Below are 22,425 nucleotides of genomic sequence, written 5' to 3' on the forward strand. Positions count from 1 at the left end.
CATAAACCCAAAGGGAGTGGTATTAGAGGACGATGGGGCAATGCCTGTTCCAGGTTGTTCCATTGCCGGAATGTCTAGCAGTAGAAACAAGGCTGAAATTCCAACCATTAGGGAAGAGAAAGAAAGGGAAGTATTGAGTCAAAGAGGTGAGCTCTCTCCTTACACAGGAATACCCCCTGAAACTAGAGCACAAGCACCGCCACTCCAGGGAAGAGCCACTCACTCTGGTAGACTTTCCAAACCACCTGTTCGCATGAACTTGAGCATAGACTGCGACAATGACAACCACTGCCAGCCAGTCTGCCCATGATCCAAAATATTTCTACATGAGAAGGAAGATGAAATATATTGCTTTGCTTGCTTGCTTTTCTTTATTTGCTTGTTTTGCTTTTTGCTTATGTGCTTCATTTATAGGTAGCGCGTCTCCATTAAATGATTATATTTAAACATGAAGTCTGGTGAGGGAATACATTACAGTGACCATGTTGTAATTATTTTGGAGCTATGTTTGCCTACTAAACAACCATCTTCTAAGCAATAAAAATATACCAATTACAAACTAGTCTCAAACTAGTTGAAAACAACTTATTATCAATGATTTGATGTGAGTTGGTCTAGCATGAAAACTGAAATTTTTGTAGCCAGGCAACTAACCAAACCAAGGAGTTGAAGAGAAAGTTTGAGGAGAAATTGGCTGAGGATATTAGAGATAACCCTAAATGATTCTGGCATTTTCCCTCTCAAAAATGTAGCAACAGGCATACAGTCACTGATATATTACATAATATCAACCAGTTACTGATCTTGAGCTAAAAATTGGACCTTGCTGAAAATTATCAACTTACTTACTTTACTTTTACTTTCGGCGGGAACCAGACCATGAACTGTCCTGCCCGGCACCAAAGGATCTTGGGATGACTTCCGACGACCACTTGGACCTGTCGGCTGCAGAATCTCCGGCGATCTTTAACCAGCCTTTGCCCCATCGCCGACCGTGTCTCCTGAATCCTACCCATGCTTCCAGGTCCTCCTTGAATTTTTGCCACAGGTTCTTCTTTTGTCATCCTGGTTTATGTTTCCAGAAGGGGGCTGGTTCGTAGAAAAGGACGTCTCGACATATCGTGCCTTCGGGACGGCGCAATGTGTGGCCGAGGAGCTGAAGGCGACGTCTTTTAATGATAAGCGATAGCTCTTCTGATTGGCCGCAGCGACTCCTTACTTCACTATTGGAAATCCTGTCCCATCTCTTAATGCGGAGGATGTAACGAAGGCAGCGGTGGTCAAACACGTTCAAAAATCTCGCATCTTCAGTCTAGGTCGGCCATGTCTCGCAAGCATACAGTAGTACTGCTCGAACAGTTGCACCATAGATTCTGACTTTTGTTTTGGTTGAGATCTCCTGTCTGGTCCATAATGCTTTTTTCAGATTAGTAAAGACTCCCCAGGCTTTTGCTATGCGGGAAGAGATATCCCTTTCAGCTCCGCCATCTGGTGTTATGATAGAGCCAAGATACTTGAATTCCTCAACGTTTTCTATTGGCTCACCGTCAAGGGTAACTTGGTAAGGAGCAGGTTGGTTGAGAGGCAATACTTTAGTCTTTGCGCCACTGATGGCCAGTCCGATGCCCTTTGAGACCTCAGAAGTATCGTTGATCATGCCTTGTAAGCTGTCGGCGGTAGTTTCCGGCTCAGCAACGTCGTCTGCGAAGTCCAGATCTGTCAGGGGCTGGAGGAAACCAGCTATTTGTCCGAAGACTATTCCGCTGTGGTTTCTCATTGCATTATACATGATTATCAACCTATTAGCATGACATCAGGAGTTGTTAAGGTTCTGGAAAGAATAGTAAATTCTGCAGTTATTAGACACATTGAAGCAACCAACCAACAATTCTCATCTCTTTTTCCTTAATTCCAGTACTATTATTCGCCCACCTCCTATGTATGATGTATCTCTTAAGATTGAACCAGTTTTGATTACTTATACAGTAGTTCTAAAGAAACCTATGTCCTTTAAAATATATAAATCTACTGGTCCCGACTGCATTCATCCTTGAACCCTTCATGAATGTCAAATAGTCTTGCGTCAACAACTTTCCTTGCTATTCAATTTACTATTGAATATTTCCAGACTACTTCTGGATTGGAAAACTGCCTGTATCATTCCAATATTTAAGAAAGGTAGAAAGGACCTTGCTGAAAACTATCAACCTATTAGCATGACATCAGTTGTTAACAACAGTGGTTCTGGAAATAATAGTAAATTCTGCAGTTATTAGATATATTGAAGCAAATAATCTCTTGCACAGCTCAGCATAGTTTTTGTTCTGGAAGATCTGTTGATACCAATCTCCTTGAACGATATGACCACATCACTAAATTACTTGATACTGAGGTGGCTTCTGAAATGATTCTGCTTGAGTTTTCTAAAGCTTTTGCCAAAGTTTGTCACAAGTGACTTGCAATTAAGCTGCATGCAGTCAAGGTTGAAGAGAAGCCCTGCTCTGGATCCTTGATTTTCTTTGCCTGGAATCTCAATGAGTTCAGTTACTTGATGGCCTGGTAACCATATTCCTTCTTCTTCTAAGCAAGTTTTGAGTGAAGTTCCTTAGGGAAGTGTTTTAGGTCCTACACTAGTTAATATCTATCAATGATGATTCTTCTACTAACAACAAAAATATAAAATTAAGGCAGCATCATTCAGCCAGGGGGGGGGGGGTCAGGTGCCCCCCACCCCCTGATGGGCACCCATGATATGGCTTAAAATTATACTAAAATTACAGGAATTGCATTTTCTGAACTAAACCCAGAGAAAAAGAAACTGATAACTGAAAATTAAGGTAAAATGTAGTTTTGTTAAACTTTTAATAGGTATAGACCTGACCTGTAGGCAAATTGCAGGACCCTCTTGAGAGAGAAGGAATAGATGTAGGTACTTCAAAATACCTCGTCTGCGAAGTCCAGATCTGTCAGGGGCTGGAGGAAACCAGCTATTTGTCCGAAGACTATTCCGCTGTGGTTTCTCATTGCATTATACATGATTATCAACCTATTAGCATGACATCAGGAGTTGTTAAGGTTCTGGAAAGAATAGTAAATTCTGCAGTTATTAGACACATTGAAGCAACCAACCAACAAGTCTCATCTCTTTTTCCTTAATTCCAGTACTATTATTCGCCCACCTCCTATGTATGATGTATCTCTTAAGATTGAACCAGTTTTGATTACTTATACAGTAGTTCTAAAGAAACCTATGTCCTTTAAAATATATAAATCTACTGGTCCCGACTGCATTCATCCTTGAACCCTTCATGAATGTCAAATAGTCTTGCGTCAACAACTTTCCTTGCTATTCAATTTACTATTGAATATTTCCAGACTACTTCTGGATTGGAAAACTGCCTGTATCATTCCAATATTTAAGAAAGGTAGAAAGGACCTTGCTGAAAACTATCAACCTATTAGCATGACATCAGTTGTTAACAACAGTGGTTCTGGAAATAATAGTAAATTCTGCAGTTATTAGATATATTGAAGCAAATAATCTCTTGCACAGCTCAGCATAGTTTTTGTTCTGGAAGATCTGTTGATACCAATCTCCTTGAACGATATGACCACATCACTAAATTACTTGATACTGAGGTGGCTTCTGAAATGATTCTGCTTGAGTTTTCTAAAGCTTTTGCCAAAGTTTGTCACAAGTGACTTGCAATTAAGCTGCATGCAGTCAAGGTTGAAGAGAAGCCCTGCTCTGGATCCTTGATTTTCTTTGCCTGGAATCTCAATGAGTTCAGTTATTTGATGGCCTGGTAACCATATTCCTTCTTCTTCTAAGCAAGTTTTGAGTGAAGTTCCTTAGGGAAGTGTTTTAGGTCCTACACTAGTTAATATCTTTATCAATGATGATTCTTCTACTAACAACAAAAATATAAAATTAAGGCAGCATCATTCAGCCAGGGGGGGGGTCAGGTGCCCCCCACCCCCTGATGGGCACCCATGATATGGCTTAAAATTCTACTCAAATTACAGGAATTGCATTTTCTGAACTAAACCCAGAGAAAAAGAAACTGATAACTGAAAATTAAGGTAAAATGTAGTTTTGTTAAACTTTTAATAGGTATAGACCTGACCTGTAGGCAAATTGCAGGACCCTCTTGAGAGAGAAGGAATAGATGTAGGTACTTCAAAATACCTCGTCTGCGAAGTCCAGATCTGTCAGGGGCTGGAGGAAACCAGCTATTTGCCCGAAGACTATTCCGCTGTGGATACTCATTGCATTATACATGATTATCAACCTATTAGCATGACATCAGGAGTTGTTAAGGTTCTGGAAAGAATAGTAAATTCTGCAGTTATTAGACACATTGAAGCAACCAACCAACAATTCTCATCTCTTTTTCCTTAATTCCAGTACTATTATTCGCCCACCTCCTATGTATGATGTATCTCTTAAGATTGAACCAGTTTTGATTACTTATACAGTAGTTCTAAAGAAACCTATGTTCTTTAAAATATATAAATCTACTGGTCCCGACTACATTCATCCTTGTATCCTTCATGAATGTCAATTGGTCTTGTGTCAACCACTTTCCTTGCTATTCAACTTATTATTGAATATTTCCAGACTACCTCTGGATTGGAAAACTGCCTATATCATTCCAAAATTTAAGAAAGGTAGAAAGAACCTTGCTGAAAATTATCAACCTATTAGCATGACATCAGTTGTTAAGGTTCTGGAAATAATAGTAAATTCTGCAGTTATTAGATATATTGAAGCAAATAATCTCTTGCACAGCTCAGCACAGTTTTTGTTCTGGAAGATCTGTTGATACCAATCTCCTTGAACGATATGACCACATCACTAAATTACTTGATACTGAGGTGGCTTCTGACATGATTCTGCTTGAGTTTTATAAAGCTTTTGCCAAAGTTTGTCACAAGTGACTTGCAATTAAGCTGCATGCAGTCAAGTTTGAAGAGAAGCCCTGCTCTGGATCCTTGATTTTCTTTGCCTGGAATCTCAATGAGTTCAGTTATTTGATGGCCTGGTAACTATATTCCTTCTTCTTCTAAGCAAGTTTTGAGTGAAGTTCCTTAGGGAAGTGTTTTAGGTCCTACACTATTTAATATCTTTATCAATGATGATTCTTCTACTACTACTACTACTACTAACAACTCATCGCAGCACCAAGCCGCCTGAGGCCAACACAGCTACGCACGCTCCTCCTCCACCCCAATCTATTCAAAGCCTCACTTTTTACACCCGCCAACGAAGTTCCCATTTCCTTTAAATCTTTCTTTGTGACGTCCTCCCACCCCAGACGGGGACGACCTGCTTTCCGTTTAGCCCTAGATGGTTAGCCAAAAAGAACAATCTTTGGCAATCTGTCATCCTTCATCCACACAACGTGCCCTAGCCACCTCAACCTTTCTTTCATTATAGACCTAGAAAGCGGTATTGAACCACATTTTTCGTATAGCCTATTGTTTGAAATACGGTCAGTCAGCCGGGTACCCAGAACAATCCTTAAGCAATTTCTCTGGAAAACATCTAGCAAATCTTCATCCGCTTTTCGGAGCGTCCATGCTTCAGAGCCATATTTGACCACTGTCATCACTGTAGCTTCTAAGATTCTAATCTTCGTTTGCAGACTTATCTTCCTATTCTTCCAGATTTTTTTAACTGTGAAAAAGCACCCTGAGCCTTCGCTATTCTATTTTTAACATCTTCACTGCTCCCACCATCTTTACTAATAATACTACCAAGGTAAGTGAAGCTGCCCACCTGATCAATCTTTTCATTACCCAACGTCACCTTTTCATCTTCACTTATTCCTAGCCTTAGTGACAGCAGTAAATTAGCACCCTATGCTGATGACTCAAAGCTTCTTGGTCCAGCGTTGTCATATGAAGATCATGCCCTTCTACAAAATAATCTGGGACTACGTGGTCATTGGACTGAGGCTTGACTTCTTGAATTCAATGTTGCCAAGTCCCATGTGATTATTGTTAAGCAGTCAACCTTATCCAGGGTTTACACCAATTCGTTTCCTCAAGAACCATCGAGAGTTGGAACAAACTATCTGAAGATACAGTTACTACTAAATCTGTTGACATTTTCAAACAAAGGCTGAATGCTGAGTCATCTGCAAGGGGTTTAAACTTGCCTGGGAAGTTACTGATCATCCAACTGCACCTCGTCACTAAACTATGATGAAAACAAAGTTAAGGTTCTAGAAATAATAGTAAATTCTGCAGTTATTAGATATATTGAAGCAAATAATCTCTTGCACAGCTCAGCATAGTTTTTGTTCTGGAAGATCTGTTGATACCAATCTCCTTGAACGATATGACCACATCACTAAATTACTTGATACTGAGGTGGCTTCTGAAATGATTCTGCTTGAGTTTTCTAAAGCTTTTGCCAAAGTTTGTCACAAGTGACTTGCAATTAAGCTGCATGCAGTCAAGTTTGAAGAGAAGCCCTGCTCTGGATCCTTGATTTTCTTTGCCTGGAATCTCAATGAGTTCAGTTATTTGATGGCCTGGTAACCATATTCCTTCTTCTTCTAAGCAAGTTTTGAGTGAAGTTCCTTAGGGAAGTGTTTTAGGTCCTACACTAAATAATATCTTTATCAATGATGATTCTTCTACTAACAGCAGTAAATTAACACCCTATGCTGATGACTCAAAGCTTCTTGGTCCAGCGTTGTCATGTGAAGATCATGCCCTTCTAAGAAATAATCTGGGACTACGTGGTCATTGGACTGAGGCTTGACTTCTTGAATTCAATGTTGCCAAGTCCCATGTGATTATTGTTAAGCAGTCAACCTTATCCAGGGTTTACACCAATTCGTTTCCTCAAGAACCATCGAGAGTTGCAACAAACTATCTGAAGATACAGTTACTACTAAATCTGTTGACATTTTCAAACAAAGGCTGAATGCTGAGTCATCTGCAAGGGGTTTAAACTTGCCTGGGAAGCTACTGATCATCCAACTGCACCTCGTCACTAAACTATGATGAAAACAACTTCAAATATCAACTCTGGAGTTTCACAAGGAAAAATCCTAAGATTGTATTAATAAATGAATTCCCACACCTCCACTTATCTATCCAAGGATAATACTTTTTAGAACGAGGAAGCAGAACAAAATTACACTTCTTAAAATTTATTTTCAGCTTATTTAACCTATTCCCCTTTTCGATCAAACGTATATCATGTTCAACTTCATAGATCAACTTTTTTTCAGTTCTTGCACAGATCATAAAACTTGTATCATCAGGAAATAAAACTAACGCTTTTACAGGGATCAAATTTGGGTCTCCACTGTTTATTGAATCAACAATATTAGGTAAAACTCCACATAGATCATTAATATATACAGTAAATAACAGTGGACCAAGGGGAGATCCCTGTGGGACTCCACACTCAACATCATTCACATGTAGCTTGTTACCCATCATCCAAATATAATTTTCTATCACTTAGGTAAGACTTTAACAGATTCAGAGCTCTTCCTCTTATACCGGCATGATCTAATTTACACAATAGAATTTCATGGTCCACAGAATCGAACGCTTTTAAAATATCTAAAAACACAGCTATGACTTTAAGATGTTTATCAAGGCCATCATTAACCAACGTTGTAAGAAACTGAACTGCCTGCTCTGTAGAATGTTTTTTTCTTAAACCAAATTGGTTCTTAAAGAAAAATCCTTTCTTCTCTAGAAATGTCTCAATCCTTAGGCATAATATCTAAGTTTATAAATAAGTTGTTCAAGAGTAATATATTCTAAAGATATTTATTTATAACAATTCAAACCTCATTTATTAGGCAACTCAAATACAAACCATTTTCCTACCATTTCAAGTTTTCCAAATGCCATTGACAAAAATAACACTGAATTTTGCAATTTGAACTTTGCCATTGACAATTCAGGGTATATTCCAACTCAGGGTATATATTTGTACATTAGGGGGGGGGGGGGGTAAGTTCATGGTAAATTTTCAGTGGGCTTTATAATTTAGCTTGAATTAAAGTAAAAACATCATTTGATGTTTTTTTTAATGCTCTTTCATAACTCATATTTAATGCTCATTCCTAACTCAATAATATGATTTGGTAGAAATTTACCATTTAAACTTACTTCTCATTTACATCAGAAATAAAATTTACCCCCACCCCCCCGGAAAGGTCTACAAAATCATATTATTGAGTTAGGAATAAAGTGAATACACCATTCGATGCCTTTTTTTATGCTGATTACGAATATAATAAGCATTTCTATTGGACATGAATTTCAGCCCCCCCCCCCTATATAGGCTATACCTAACCTAGCCCTGAATTGGCATATATAGGGGGGGGGGGGGCGGAAATTCATTTCAGATAGAAATGATTATTATATTTGTAATCAGCATAAAAAAAGCATTGAATGGTGTATTCACTTTTGTCGTAACTCAATAATATGATTTTGTAGAACTTTACCCACCCCCCTAATGTGCAAATATTCACCCTGAGTTGTATAAATAGGGGTGAGGGTAAAATTTGTTTAAAACGAAAATGATTATTATATTTGGAAAAAGCATAAAAAAGGCATTGAGTGGTATATTCACTTTATTTGTAACTCAATACTATGATTTGGTAAATGTTTACCTAGTTAAACAGGTCTTTGATTTAAATTGCATTTTGGAGCAATCTAATGGATGTAGTCCTTGTAGTTTTCACAATGGCATTCAAGCACCACTTATTTGACTTCTCTCACTTAGTTCCCCAGATGTAATATGTGAAAGATAATGGTAAATTTCTAGGTGGTACTATAATTTAGCTAGGATAAAAGTGAAAACATCCTTTGGTGCCTTTTTTATGCTCTTTCATAATTCAATAATCACTTCTGTTGCAAATTGCAGTAAAATTCTACTTTAGCTACTTTTATCTATCTTGGAAAGAGGTTAGGAAAATGAAACTTTCAGGGATGGGTCTACAGGCCAAAGTGTCTCCCAGGAAGGTATTTTTAAGTACCTACCTCCACTCCTTCTCCCTCTAGACGGTCCTGATTTCTGATGACCTTTAAAAAATCTGTGTGCTATAAAAGTGAAAACTTGCAAAATAGATACTCTGTTTAAATGAAGTACAGCAAAATTGTTATCAGCTTCACAACTTTGCCCAATCCCAATTTATGAGGTTTTAAAAATATGCAAATACATTTCCTAAATTTTGGAAAAAAAACATTGATATGGCTCATGGGCACCCATAAGCTGAATTCCAGGGGGGGGGGAGAGCAAACCTCATTTAATTGGCACTTTTAATGCTATGTAATAGAAATCTCAGAACAAAAATATAAAATTAAGGCAGCATCATTCAGCCAGGGGGGGGGGGTCAGGTGCCCCCCCCCCCCTGATGGGCACCCATGATATGGCTTAAAATTCTACTCAAATAACAGGAATTGCATTTTCTGAACTAAACCCAGAGAAAAAGAAACTGATAACTGAAAATTAAGGTAAAATGTAGTTTTGTTAAACTTTTAATAGGTATAGACCTGACCTGTAGGCAAATTGCAGGACCCTCTTGAGAGAGAAGGAATAGATGTAGGTACTTCAAAATACCTCGTCTGCGAAGTCCAGATCTGTCAGGGGCTGGAGGAAACCAGCTATTTGTCCGAAGACTATTCCGCTGTGGTTTCTCATTGCATTATACATGATTATCAACCTATTAGCATGACATCAGGAGTTGTTAAGGTTCTGGAAAGAATAGTAAATTCTGCAGTTATTAGACACATTGAAGCAACCAACCAACAATTCTCATCTCTTTTTCCTTAATTCCAGTACTATTATTCGCCCACCTCCTATGTATGATGTATCTCTTAAGATTGAACCAGTTTTGATTACTTATACAGTAGTTCTAAAGAAACCTATGTCCTTTAAAATATATAAATCTACTGGTCCCGACTGCATTCATCCTTGAACCCTTCATGAATGTCAAATAGTCTTGCGTCAACAACTTTCCTTGCTATTCAATTTACTATTGAATATTTCCAGACTACCTATGTATTGGAAAACTGCCTGTATCATTCCAATATATAAGAAAGGTAGAAAGGACCTTTCTGAAAATTATCAACCTATTAGCATGACATCAGCTGTTGTTAAGGTTCTTGACAGAATAGTAATTATTCTGCAGTTATTAGATATCTTGAAGCAAATAATCTCTTGCACAGCTCAGCACAGTTTTTGTTCTGGAAGATCTGTTGATACCAATCTCCTTGAACGATATGACCACATCACTAAATTACTTGATACTGAGGTGGCTTCTGACATGATTCTGCTTGAGTTTTATAAAGCTTTTGCCAAAGTTTGTCACAAGTGACTTGCAATTAAGCAGCATGCAGTCAAGTTTGAAGAGAATCCCTGCTCTGGATCCTTGATTTTCTTTGCCTGGAATCTCAATGAGTTCAGTTATTTGATGGCCTGGTAACCATATTCCTTCTTCTTCTAAGCAAGTTTTGAGTGAAGTTCCTTAGGGAAGTGTTTTAGGTCCTACACTATTTAATATCTTTATCAATGATGATTCTTCTACTAACAGCAGTAAATTAACACCCTATGCTGATGACTCAAAGCTTCTTGGTCCAGCGTTGTCATGTGAAGATCATGCCCTTCTACAAAATAATCTGGGACTACGTGGTCATTGGACTGAGGCTTGACTTCTTGAATTCAATGTTGCCAAGTCCCATGTGATTATTGTTAAGCAGTCAACCTTATCCAGGGTTTACACCAATTCGTTTCCTCAAGAACCATCGAGAGTTGCAACAAACTATCTGAAGATACAGTTACTACTAAATCTGTTGACATTTTCAAATAAAGGCTGAATGCTGAGTCATCTGCAAGGGGTTTAAACTTGCCTGGGAAGCTACTGATCATCCAACTGCACCTTGTCACTAAACTATGATGAAAACAACTTCAAATATCAACTCTGGAGCTTCACAAGGAAAAATCCTCAGATTGTATTAAAAATGAATTCCCACACCTCCACTTATCTATCCAAGGATAATAATTTTTAGAACGAGGATGCAGAACAAAACTACAATTCTTAAAATTTATTTTCAGCTTATTTAACCTATTCCCCTTTCCGATCAAACGTATATCATGTTCAACTTCATAGATCAACTTTTTTTCAGTTCTTGCACATATCATAAAACTTGTATGATCAGGAAATAAAACTAACGCTTTTACAGGGATCACATTTGGGTCTCCACTGTTTATTGAATCAACAATATTAGATAAAACTCCACATAGATCATTAATATATACAGCAAATAATATTGGACCAAGGGGAGATCCCTGTGGGACTCCAGACTCGACATCATATTCACAGGTAGCTTGTTACCCATCATCCAAATATAATTTTCTATCACTTAGGTAAGACTTTAACAGATTCAGAGCTCTTCCTCTTATACCGGCATGATCTAATTTACACAATAGAATTTCATGGTCCACAGAATTGAATGCTTTTAAAATATCTAAAAATACAGTTATGACTTTAAGATGTTTATCAAGGCCATTATTGATCAACGTTTTAAGAAACTAAACTGCATGCTCTGTAGAATGTTTTTTTCTGAAACCAAATTGGTTCTTAAAGAAAAATCTTTTCTTCTCTAGAAATGTCTCAATCCTTAGGCATAATATCTAAGTTTATAAATAAGTTGTTCAAGAGTAATATATTCTAAAGATATTTATTTATAACAATTCAAACCTCATTTATTAGGTAACTCAAATACAAACCATTTTCCTACCATTTCAAGTTTTCCAAATGCCTTTGACAAAAATAACACTGAATTTTGCAATTTGAACTTTGCCATTGACAATTCAGGGTATATTCCAACTCAGGGTATATATTTGTACATTAGGGGGGGGGGGTTAAGTTTATGGTAAATTTGCAGTGGGCTTTATAATTTAGCTTGAATTAAAGTAAAAACATCATTTGATGTTTTTTTTAATGCTCTTTCATAACTCATATTTAATGCTCATTCCTAACTCAATAATATGATTTGGTAGAAATTTACCATTTAAACTTACTTCTCATTTACATCAGAAATAAAATTTACCCCACCCCCAGTAAAGTTCTACAAAATCATATTATTGAGTTAGGAATAAAGTTAATACACCATTTAATGCCTTTTTTTATGGTTTTTATGAATATAATAGGCTAAGCTTTTCGTTTAGAAATTAATTTCAGCCCCCCCCCCCCTATATCCGTAAAACTACCCTTCCATTTAATGTGAATTTTGAGGGGGGGGGGGCTGAAAATAATTTACGATGTAAAAGCTTATTATATTTGTAATCAGCATAAAAAAAAGCATTGAATGGTGTATTCACTTTTGTCGTAACTCAATAATATGATTTTGTAGAACTTTACCCACCCCCCTAATGTGCAAATATTCACCCTGAGTTGTATAAATAGGGGTGAGGGTAAAATTTGTTTCCAACTAAAATGATTATTATATTTGGAAAAAGCATAAAAAAGGCATTGAGTGGTATATTCACTTTATTTGTAACTCAATACTATGATTTGGTAAATGTTTACCTAGTTAAACAGGTCTTTGATTTAAATTGCATTTTGGAGCAATCTAATGGATGTAGTCCTTGTAGTTTTCACAATGGCATTCAAGCACCACTTGAATTAAAGTAAAAACATCATTTGATGTTTTTTTAATGCTCTTTCATAACTCATATTTAATGCTCATTCCTAACTCAATAATATGATTTGGTAGAAATTTACCATTTAAACTTACTTCTCATTTACATCAGAAATAAAATTTACCCCCACCCCCCAGTAAAGTTCTACAAAATCATATTATTGAGTTAGGATTAAAGTGAATACACCATTCGATGCCTTTTTTTATGCTGATTAACAATATAATAAGCATTTCTATTAGTAATGAATTCCCGCCCCCCCCCCCTATATAGGCTATACCTAACCTAACCTAACCCTGATTTGGCATATATAGGGGGGGGGGCTGAAATTCATTTCTGATAGAAATGATTATTATATTTTTAATCAGCATAAAAAAAGCATTGAATGGTGTATTCACTTTTGTCCTAACTCAATAATATGATTTTGTAGAACTTTACCCACCCCCCTAATGTGCAAATATTCACCCTGAGTTGTATAAATAGGGGTGAGGGTAAAATTTGTTTCCAACTAAAATGATTATTATATTTGGAAAAAGCATAAAAAAGGCATTGAGTGGTATATTCACTTTATTTGTAACTCAATACTATGATTTGGTAAATGTTTACCTAGTTAAACAGGTCTTTGATTTAAATTGCATTTTGGAGCAATCTAATGGATGTAGTCCTTGTAGTTTTCACAATGGCATTCAAGCACCACTTATTTGACTTCTCTCACTTAGTTCCCCAGAAGTAATATGTGAAAGATAATGGTAAATTTCTAGGTGGTGCTATAATTTAGCTAGGATAAAAGTGAAAACATTCTTTGATGCCTTTTTTTATGCTCTTTCATAATTCAATACGGTAATCACTTCTGTTGCAAATTGCAGTAAAATTCTACTTTAGCTACTTTTATCTATCTTGGAAAGAGGTTAGGAAAATGAAACTTTCAGGGATGGGTCTACAGGCCAAAGTGTCTCCCAGGAAGGTATTTTTAAGTACCTACCTCCACTCCTTCTCCCTCTAGACGGTCCTGATTTCTGATGACCTTTAAAAAATCTGTGTGCTATAAAAGTGAAACCTTGCAAAATAGATACTCTGTTTAAATGAAGAACAGCAAAATTGTTATCAGCTTCACAACTTTGCACAATCCCAATTTATAAGGTTTTAAAAATATGCAAATACATTTCCTAAATTTTGGAAAAAAACATTGATATGGCTCATGGGCACCCATAAGCTGAATTCCAGGGGGGGGGGGAGAGCAAACCTCAGTTAATTGGCACTTTTAATGCTATGTAATAGAAATCTCAGAACAAAAATATAAAATTAAGGCAGCATCATTCAGCCAGGGGGGGGGGCCAGGTGCCCCCCCACCCCCAGATGGGCACCCATGATATGGCTTAAAATTCTACTCAAATAACAGGAATTGCATTTTCTGAACTAAACCCAGAGAAAAAGAAACTGATAACTGAAAATTAAGGTAAAATGTAGTTTTGTTAAACTTTTAATACTCGTAGATATAGACCTGACCTGTAGGCAAATTGCAGGACCCTCTCGAGAGAGAAGGAATAGATGTAGGTACTTCAAAATACCTTCCTGGGACATACTTTAGCCTGTAGACCTGTCCCTGAAAGTTTCATTTTCCTGACCTAACCTCTTTCCAAAAGTAGCTAAAGTAGAATTTTACACCAATTGTATCTTGAGCCCTCAAAGGGGCCCCAAAGGTATTTTATATGAGTTATGAAAGAGCATTAAAAAAACATCAAATGATGTTTTTACTTTAATTCAAGCTAAATTAGAAAGCCCACTGCAAATTTACCATGAACTTAACCCCCCCCCCTAATGTACAAATATATACCCTGAGTTGGAATATACCCTGAATTGTCAATGGCAAAGTTCAAATTGCATAATTCAGTCTTATTTTTGTCAAAGACATTTGGAAAACTTAAAATGGTAGGAAAATGGTTTGTATTTGAGTTGCCTAATAAATGAGGTTTGAATTGTTATAAATAAATATCTTTAGAATATATTACTCTTGAACAACTTATTTATAAACTTAGATATTATGCCTAAGGATTGAGACATTTCTAGAGAAGAAAGGATTTTTCTTTAAGAACCAATTTGGTTTCAGAAAAAAACATTCTACAGAGCAGGCAGTTCAGTTTCTTACAACGTTGGTCAATGATGGCCTTGATAAACATCTTAAAGTCATAACTGTATTTTTAGATATTTTAAAAGCATTCGATTCTGTGGACCATGAAATTCTATTGTGTAAATTAGATCATGCCAGTATAAGAGCTCTGAATCTGTTAAAGTCTTACCTAAGTGATAGAAAATTATATTTGGATGATGGGTAACAAGCTACATGTGAATATGATGTCGAGTCAGGAGTCCCACAGGGATCTCCCCTTGGTCCACTCTTATTTGCTGTATATATTAATGATCTATGTGGAGTTTTATCTAATATTGTTGATTCAGTAAACAGTGGAGACCCAAATGTGATCCCTGTAAAAGTTTTAGTTTTATTTGCTAATGATACTAATTTAACAGTATGTGCAAGAACTGAAAAAGACTTGATCCGTGAAGTTGAACATGATAAAAGTTTTATTGAAAAGTGGACTAGGTTGAATAAGCTGAAAATAAATTTTAAGAAGTGTAATTTTGTGTTGTTGTTCTAAAAAGTATTATCCTTGGATAGATAAGCTGAGGCGTGGGAATTCATTTATTAATAGAGTACACTCAACTAGGTATTTAGGCATTATTGTAGATGAGACACTTAGTTTTTCAGATCATATAAATTGTATAACATCTAAAATTGCCCATAATGTTGGAATTATTAGGAAATTGAAGCACATTTGTCCAAAAATTGTCCTTAGACTTTTGTATTTTTCACTTGTCCATTGTTACCTTTTATATTGTTGTTCAGTATGGTCTTCAACTTTTCAATCCCATCTGAAACAACTTAGAGCTTTGCAGAATTCTGTCATTAGGATTTTAGCAAATTATGGACCAAGAGATTCAGTGAGAAATGTGTATTTGAAACTGAATATTCTTCCTCTAGCAGGTATTTTCCTTTTCTATCAATCTATGCTAATGTTTGATATTATTATTAACTTTACCTCGGAAGGTTTTAATGGCATGTTTATAACTGGTGTGGATCTTCACAATTATAATACAAGAAATGCAGATGCTTTTCAGTGGCTGCAGTGTGAAACAACCCAGTCACAGTTCTCTGCTTGGCATGTTTTGCTGAGCTCCTGGAATCATTTACCAATTGGGGTTGTGCATGATCATGACCAAAGTATTTTCCGGGAAAAATTGAGGGATTTTTTTAATAATATTTATAATTTTGTTTTTTTTTTTTTTTTTTTTTTTTTTTTTTTTTAGTATTGCCATAATTGAATTTTTAGTTGTATTGTTTTGTTTTGGAAGTTGGAGTTGGCCTAACAAACCGAAAGGTTCCTTGGCGTTTGTTTTTTGTAATTTATGTCTAAATAAAATTATGCTCCTGAAAAAAAAAAAAAATAGTGATTTTTGTGTAAACATTGTTCAAAACATTTAATAATTTTAATGATTTCACTGTGTGGTTAGAAAAATAAAATGCCTTTGGGGCCTATTTAAGGGCTCAAGATACAATTAGCCCCAGAAGCAATTATTGAGTTATGAAAGAGCATAAAAAAAGGCATCAAATGATACATTCATCCTAGCTAAATTATAGCACCACCTAGAAATTTACCAAGATAACAGTGAACAGGCTATTTATCTGACTGTGCACTTGCCAAAAAACTTAGCCTAGCTTATGGACAAATAGGCAAATAATATTAATGATGTGTATACTGTAATGGAAACAATTCATAGCTTATTTGTAGGCTTTTCAAGGCTTCCTACTTTTCTATATTGCTGTCCCCCTTTTTTGGGCTTAATTTTACATTTTATATATTTGAAATGACTGAATTATCTATTTATATATTATGTTGATTATCCTGGATTGTCTTACATTTTCTTGGATTAGAAGGTTGTTTTTCATCCAATTATTCTTGTAACTTGCCTGACAAATAAGTCACAAGGTTTCAAGTAGCAATCTTGCTAGCTTTGATGTCATTTATATCCTGTGAAATGCTAGGATAAGTAATTAGGCTTGTTTGATAAGTAATTTTGGGGTGCTTAAATTTACTGTGCTGTAAAACTGTAAACTTTGGAACCATTAAGTGGTTTAGTCCAAACTGGCCTTTTCTTAGTTATCAAATTTCAAATTTAGGTTAGAAACTTACAAACACTATTGTCTGTAAAAATGTCTTTTCATCACCCAGATTGACAGTAAGGCAGCATGTTTATAACACTGAAGCAAAGATACTTCTGTGATTTAAGTAGCAGTATATTCTATTTCCCTGGTTCAATCACGGAGAAGCAACTTTACATATTGGTTAGATCATTCTTTTCATTATTCTTTGATTTTAGGTTTTTTTCTTTACCCTTTTCAAGCTGTTATGTCTGAGTTTTTTTTTTCCTCAGTGCTGAGAATGCATTCTTGTATCTTTTTGCCCTCTAACCCCTTGGGGTTCTTAAAAAGGTGCAAAGACTTTAAGTCTCTAATTGAATGGGCCCTATCCTAACTCTTGACAAACAAATACTTCCATACAAAGTGCCTTAGTGAAAAAACATAGATTGTAGGCATGGCCAACTATTAAAAAACAAAACAAAAAAACAACAATGTCAAAAGTTTGGCACTTTTCAGAGGGCTTTTGGAGTAAAGTTCTTCTTTTCTTTTTTTCACCATATTCTCTTTACCCTTCCACTTTGCATCTGTCATTTTTATTGCTTCCAACTTTAATATTCCAATTCAGTATATATACTTAACAAAATTTAAAATGTAGGCCTACTTTATGTGTATAATAAGTATCTTTTTTGATATAAAACAGGAAAGAAAAAAATAAAAAAAATAAAGAACTAAATATGTTATATCACTAGCATAATATAACTGCAATTTTGTTATTTTTAATTATTTTTGGATTTTTGAAAAAAAAAAAAACAAAAAAAAAAACAAAGAATTTCAGGTAAGAGAGGCAATGTGTTACAAACTTCTTTTCAGACATGTACTATAAAAGCACAACATGCTTTCAACCATGTCTCCATTAGAGGAGTGTATTGCAAGGAGAGGAAATGAATTGCCAAATCTCTTCTAGGGGTAAATTTTATTTCTGATGTAAATGAGAAGTAAGTTTAAATGGTAAATTTCTACCAAATCATATTATTGAGTTAGGAATAAAGTGAATACACTATTCAATGCCTTTTTTTTATGCTGATTACATATATAATAATCATTTCTATCGGAAATGAATTTTGGCTCCCCCCTATATATGCCAATTCAGGGTTAATTTAGGTTGTAGAAATATATATACCATGGTTAGGAATTTTTAAGGGGAGGTGGGCTAATATTCATTTCCGAAATAAATTGCTATTATGTTAGTAATAACCATAAAAAAAAGGCATTGGCTTGTACATTAACTTTATGAGTTAAGTAAACAATATGATTTGGTAGAAATTTACCTTTTCGGTAGGCCTAAAGTTCTATGAAATCATATTATTGAGTTAGGACTAAAGTGAATATACTATTTGATGCCTTTTTTTATGCTGATTACGAATATAATAAGCATTTCTATCGGAAATGAATTTCAGCCCCCCCCCGATAGAGGCCAATTCAGGGTTAGGTTAGGTATAGCCTATATAGGGGGGGGGGGCTTAAATTCATTTCCAAGAGAAATGCTTATTATATTCGTAATCAGCATAAAAAAGGCATCGAATGGTGTATTCACTTTATTCCTAACTCAATAATATGATTTCATAGAACTTTACCTTTTAAACTTCCCCCCACCCCCCTAGGCTAATGTGCAAATACATACCCTGAATTTGTATATATAGGGGTGGGGGCTAAAATGCATTTCCGAAAAAATAATTATTATATTTGTAAAGAGCATAAAAAAGGCATCGAGCGGTATATTCACTTTATTATAACTCAATAGGCCTTAGGCTATATGATTTGGTAAAAATTAACCCTTAAATAGCCTAGAATTATGAGCCATTAGGTGGACAGCCTAGCCAAATAATAAGTTTTAATAAACTAACCTTCAATGAACATTGCAAGCTCTTCATCTGAAACAGAATAACCTCTTTTACTGAGAATATCCTTCACTTCATCTTTCAAAGCGTCCATGTTTCAAATATTTGAAAGTTTTGCTTTTAACAGTACACTGCCTCTTATGGTCTGTTTACACATAGCGGAAATTCATGCGGAAATCCGTCCGTATCTATTCCAACTATGGCTAAAATAACGCTGCATTTTAAGGCAAAGATTTCAAATTATTGCAACAGCATGACCTATGTTCTTACCCTATTCTGAAAGCTGTTGAACAATAGAGAGCCAAACGACACTGTTTTTCATAGTTTTCTTATAGGCTGGGTGCGCAGGATCATAAAAGGTGGGTGTAGCCTTGAATCAAAGATATAAAATCCTGTAGTTTTTGATGATTCATACTCATGATTTTATTCATTTAAAAACCTTGCCAAGATCCCGTCCTGATTTTACCAAAACGTTGCTGTAAGCTTCAGAATTTTTCTAGCACAAAAACGGACGGAATTTCCGCAGGGATTGCTAAATCCGCAAGAATTTCCGCAATGTGTAAACGAACCATTATTCAGATCACTGTGCTCATATAGACGGGAGTCCGGGACTCAATTATCATTAATGATATTTGATATTTTTTTATCACCTCTTTAACCTCTTTTTTTACAACATCTTTAACCTACAGACTTTAACCTCTGTTAATACATAAAAAAAACATACAATAGATATTAATGCATATGAAATAAATAAATTTTAAAACGAATGAAACTTAAATTGAATATGCAATTTAAGCTTGAAACGAACAAAAGCCACTACAAACAAGAACTTTAAATTTCCAATCGAATGAGCCCCCTTTGAAATTTATACGACTACTGCTTCCATATGAAGTGCTTCTGGGAGAAAAAATAAATAATAAAACATTGGAGCTGTGTGACCTGTACTATAGGCAACGCTATAGCGTTGCCTCTGATTTTAGCTGTTTTCTCTCGCGCTTCAGTCAATGTTTAAGGGGTCAAAGTTCTGTATTGTATTGAGTTATTTACGTTAGGTTTCATGGTTTTGTGTGTAAGGCTCGAGTTTATCTATGATGTTTTAAATATTGTGTTTGGGTTTATGGTTTCAAATTAAGGTTCGTTTTTAATTTCTAGTATTTATGGTTTGCGTTTTTTTTCCTTTTTCTTTTGTTTGCGGGGGGTGGGCGTACAGAGACCGCCCCCCCCCCCGGACTAGATGGAAAGACAAAGCCGATGAATTCCTCACCCAAGCCCATATCCCAGTGGAACAAGCTACGAGCCTGGCAAGTGATAGGTCAACCTAGAGGCGCTTGGTCTCATCGTTCTCTACGCCGAACTCTCGGCAGGAGTCTTAGGACAAGTAAGTCAAGTCAGTTGTTGGTAAAAGTGATCATTTGTTATATTTGTGTTTTATATAGTTAATTTTTTTTGTATTTATATTTAAAGTTTTTCTGGTTTTGAGGTTTTTGTTTGAAGTGTTTAAATTGTGTGTTTTTTACTTAAGTTTCGGTATTAGGAAGTTTTCAATTTTGCACATTGGTTTTAAAAACTTGTATTTGGGCTAATTTGCTCTGAGGTGAGCTGAATTTTCTTATGTGTAGCTAATTTTTTTTCCTTTAGATTTATTTTTGTTGTTGTTTGCAGGGTATAAAGTGTTCGTTTGTCAGGTTTTAGTTTCCTTGATTGAGGCTTAGAGTTTAGGGTTTATTATTGGAAGTTTTAGTCCTCTTTCGTTTCTACGGCAACCCCTTCCATATGAAGTGCCTCTGGGAGAAAAAATTAATAATAAAATATTGGTGCCGCATGGCATTTACTATAGGCAACGCTATAGCGGCGCCTCTGATTTTAGCTGTTTTCTCTCACACTTCAGTCAATGTTTAAGGGGTCAAACTTTTCTATTGTATTGGGTTATTTACGTTAGATTTCATATTTTTGTGTATGAGGCTCGAGTTTATATTTGATGTTTTAAATATTGTGTGTAGGTTTATGGTTTCAAATTAAGGTTCATTTTTAATTTCTAGCATTAATGCTTTGCGTTTTTTATACATTTTTTCTTTTTTTGTGGGGCAGGGGTCCAGATCATGCCTCGCCCCACTAGATGAAAAGACAAAGTCGATCAAGTCCTCACCCAAGACCACATCCTGGTGGAAGAAGCTGTGAGCCTGGCAAGCAATATGGCAACCTGGAGGCACCTGGTATCATCGTTCACTACGCAAAACCCTTGGCAGGAGTCTTAAGTCAAGTAAGTCAAGTCTTTTTTTTGTGAAAGTGATCATTTGTTGCCTAGCTTAGTTGTGACCTATTTGCCCCTAATCTCTTTGCTCGCTTAAAAGAGGCACTATAATTCTTGAATGAGCCCTCTCACAATATTCTAGGACTACTTGATTGATACGATCAATCCTCGAAAAAAACGACAACAAAAAAGTAAACAAATAAACAAACACACATCCGTGATCTATTTCCGGGCAAAAATCAAAAATTCCATATTTTCAAATAGTTCGTGGTAACAAACTGTAAGTAAGGAGCAGCTCCGCTCAATAGTAACCGAAACTCTAAAAAACGGAATTTTAATACTAGTAGATACAACAAAAGAATTAGATCTTTATGCTGATTTCAAATCTATAAGTTTCATCAAGTTTAGTCTTACCCATCAAAAGTTTTGGACCTGAAAAATCTGCCTTATTTTCGAAAAAACGGGCAAAAACCCCCTGAAGGTGATAGAATCTTAAAGAAAATGAAACCATAAGGTTAAGCGTAACAGAAAACCTTGCTGTAGATGTTTCAAGCTCCTATCTGCAAAAATGTGGAATTTTGTATTTTTTGCCAGAAGAAAGATCACGGATGCGTGTGTAGTTTTTTGTTTTTTTTCCCTAGGGGTAATCGTATCGATCAAGTAGTCCTAGAATATCGTGAAAGGGCTCATAGAATATCGTAATATCATGAAATAGAATATCGTGAAAGGGGGTTACGTGTTAGAATCTTTTTATGGACGATGTTTTCTTGGGGGAAGGGACATTTCTATGAAGGGGGTGTCTGATTTCCCAGCATTATTTAAAAAAATATCAGAGATTAAATAAAAAAAACAAGTCTTTTCAACTGAAAGTGAGGAGCAGCAATAAAACTTAAAACGAACAGAAATTATTAAGTATATAAGGGGGTTCGCCCCCTGGTCAATACCTCGCTCTTTAGGCAATTTTTTTGTACTTTCAAAGAGCTATCTAGTCTAATTAAACAGCCTTTGTGATTCAGGGATTTGTGATTCGAACAAAATTCAAACTTTAGCGTAAAGAGCGAGGTTTTGACTAAGGAGCGAACACAGTAGACAGAATATACCAGTAAGCTTATTGCAGATCATTTCTGGTCTTCGTGAACAAAAAGCTCCTCCCACTTATTTCTGCCTTAGCTTGTTTAAACTGTTTCTGCATTAGCTTTATTTCCGTTTGTTTCAATACATTTTGATGGAAATGGTCGGAAACCAGACTAACCTGTCTAGCATGTCTAACATGTTTATATCTGCCAAAACGTTCTCCGGAGCACTCGCACCCCGGTCCGGGTTTTTATAATGGGTGAGATAGAGAATGATCATACTGGATAATATATGAACTGTGGGAGCTAATCTCCTTATTTAC

General features: G+C 35.8%; 1 protein-coding gene across 3 annotated transcripts in view; it reads right to left on the bottom strand.

The window, feature by feature from the left end:
* LOC148953645 (uncharacterized) overlaps positions 1–22,425 on the bottom strand; it is a 102,954-nt gene that overhangs the window by 30,220 nt on the left and 50,309 nt on the right. Inside the window, exon 1 of one of the 3 annotated variants that reach the window (XM_089086751.1) lies at positions 18,785–19,175. The exons of the other annotated variants lie outside the window; for them this stretch is intronic. Within the exon in view, the coding sequence (XP_088942877.1) occupies positions 18,785–18,872 (88 nt within the window). The 5' untranslated portion in view covers positions 18,873–19,175. Of the gene's footprint in view, positions 1–18,784; positions 19,176–22,425 lie in introns of those variants that run through there. 3 annotated transcript variants of the gene reach the window in all.

Source organism: Artemia sp. Qi Xiang Cuo, chromosome 3, assembly GCF_049724085.1.
Source record: "Artemia sp. Qi Xiang Cuo chromosome 3, ASM4972408v1, whole genome shotgun sequence".
NCBI lineage: Eukaryota > Metazoa > Arthropoda > Branchiopoda > Anostraca > Artemiidae > Artemia > Artemia sp. Qi Xiang Cuo.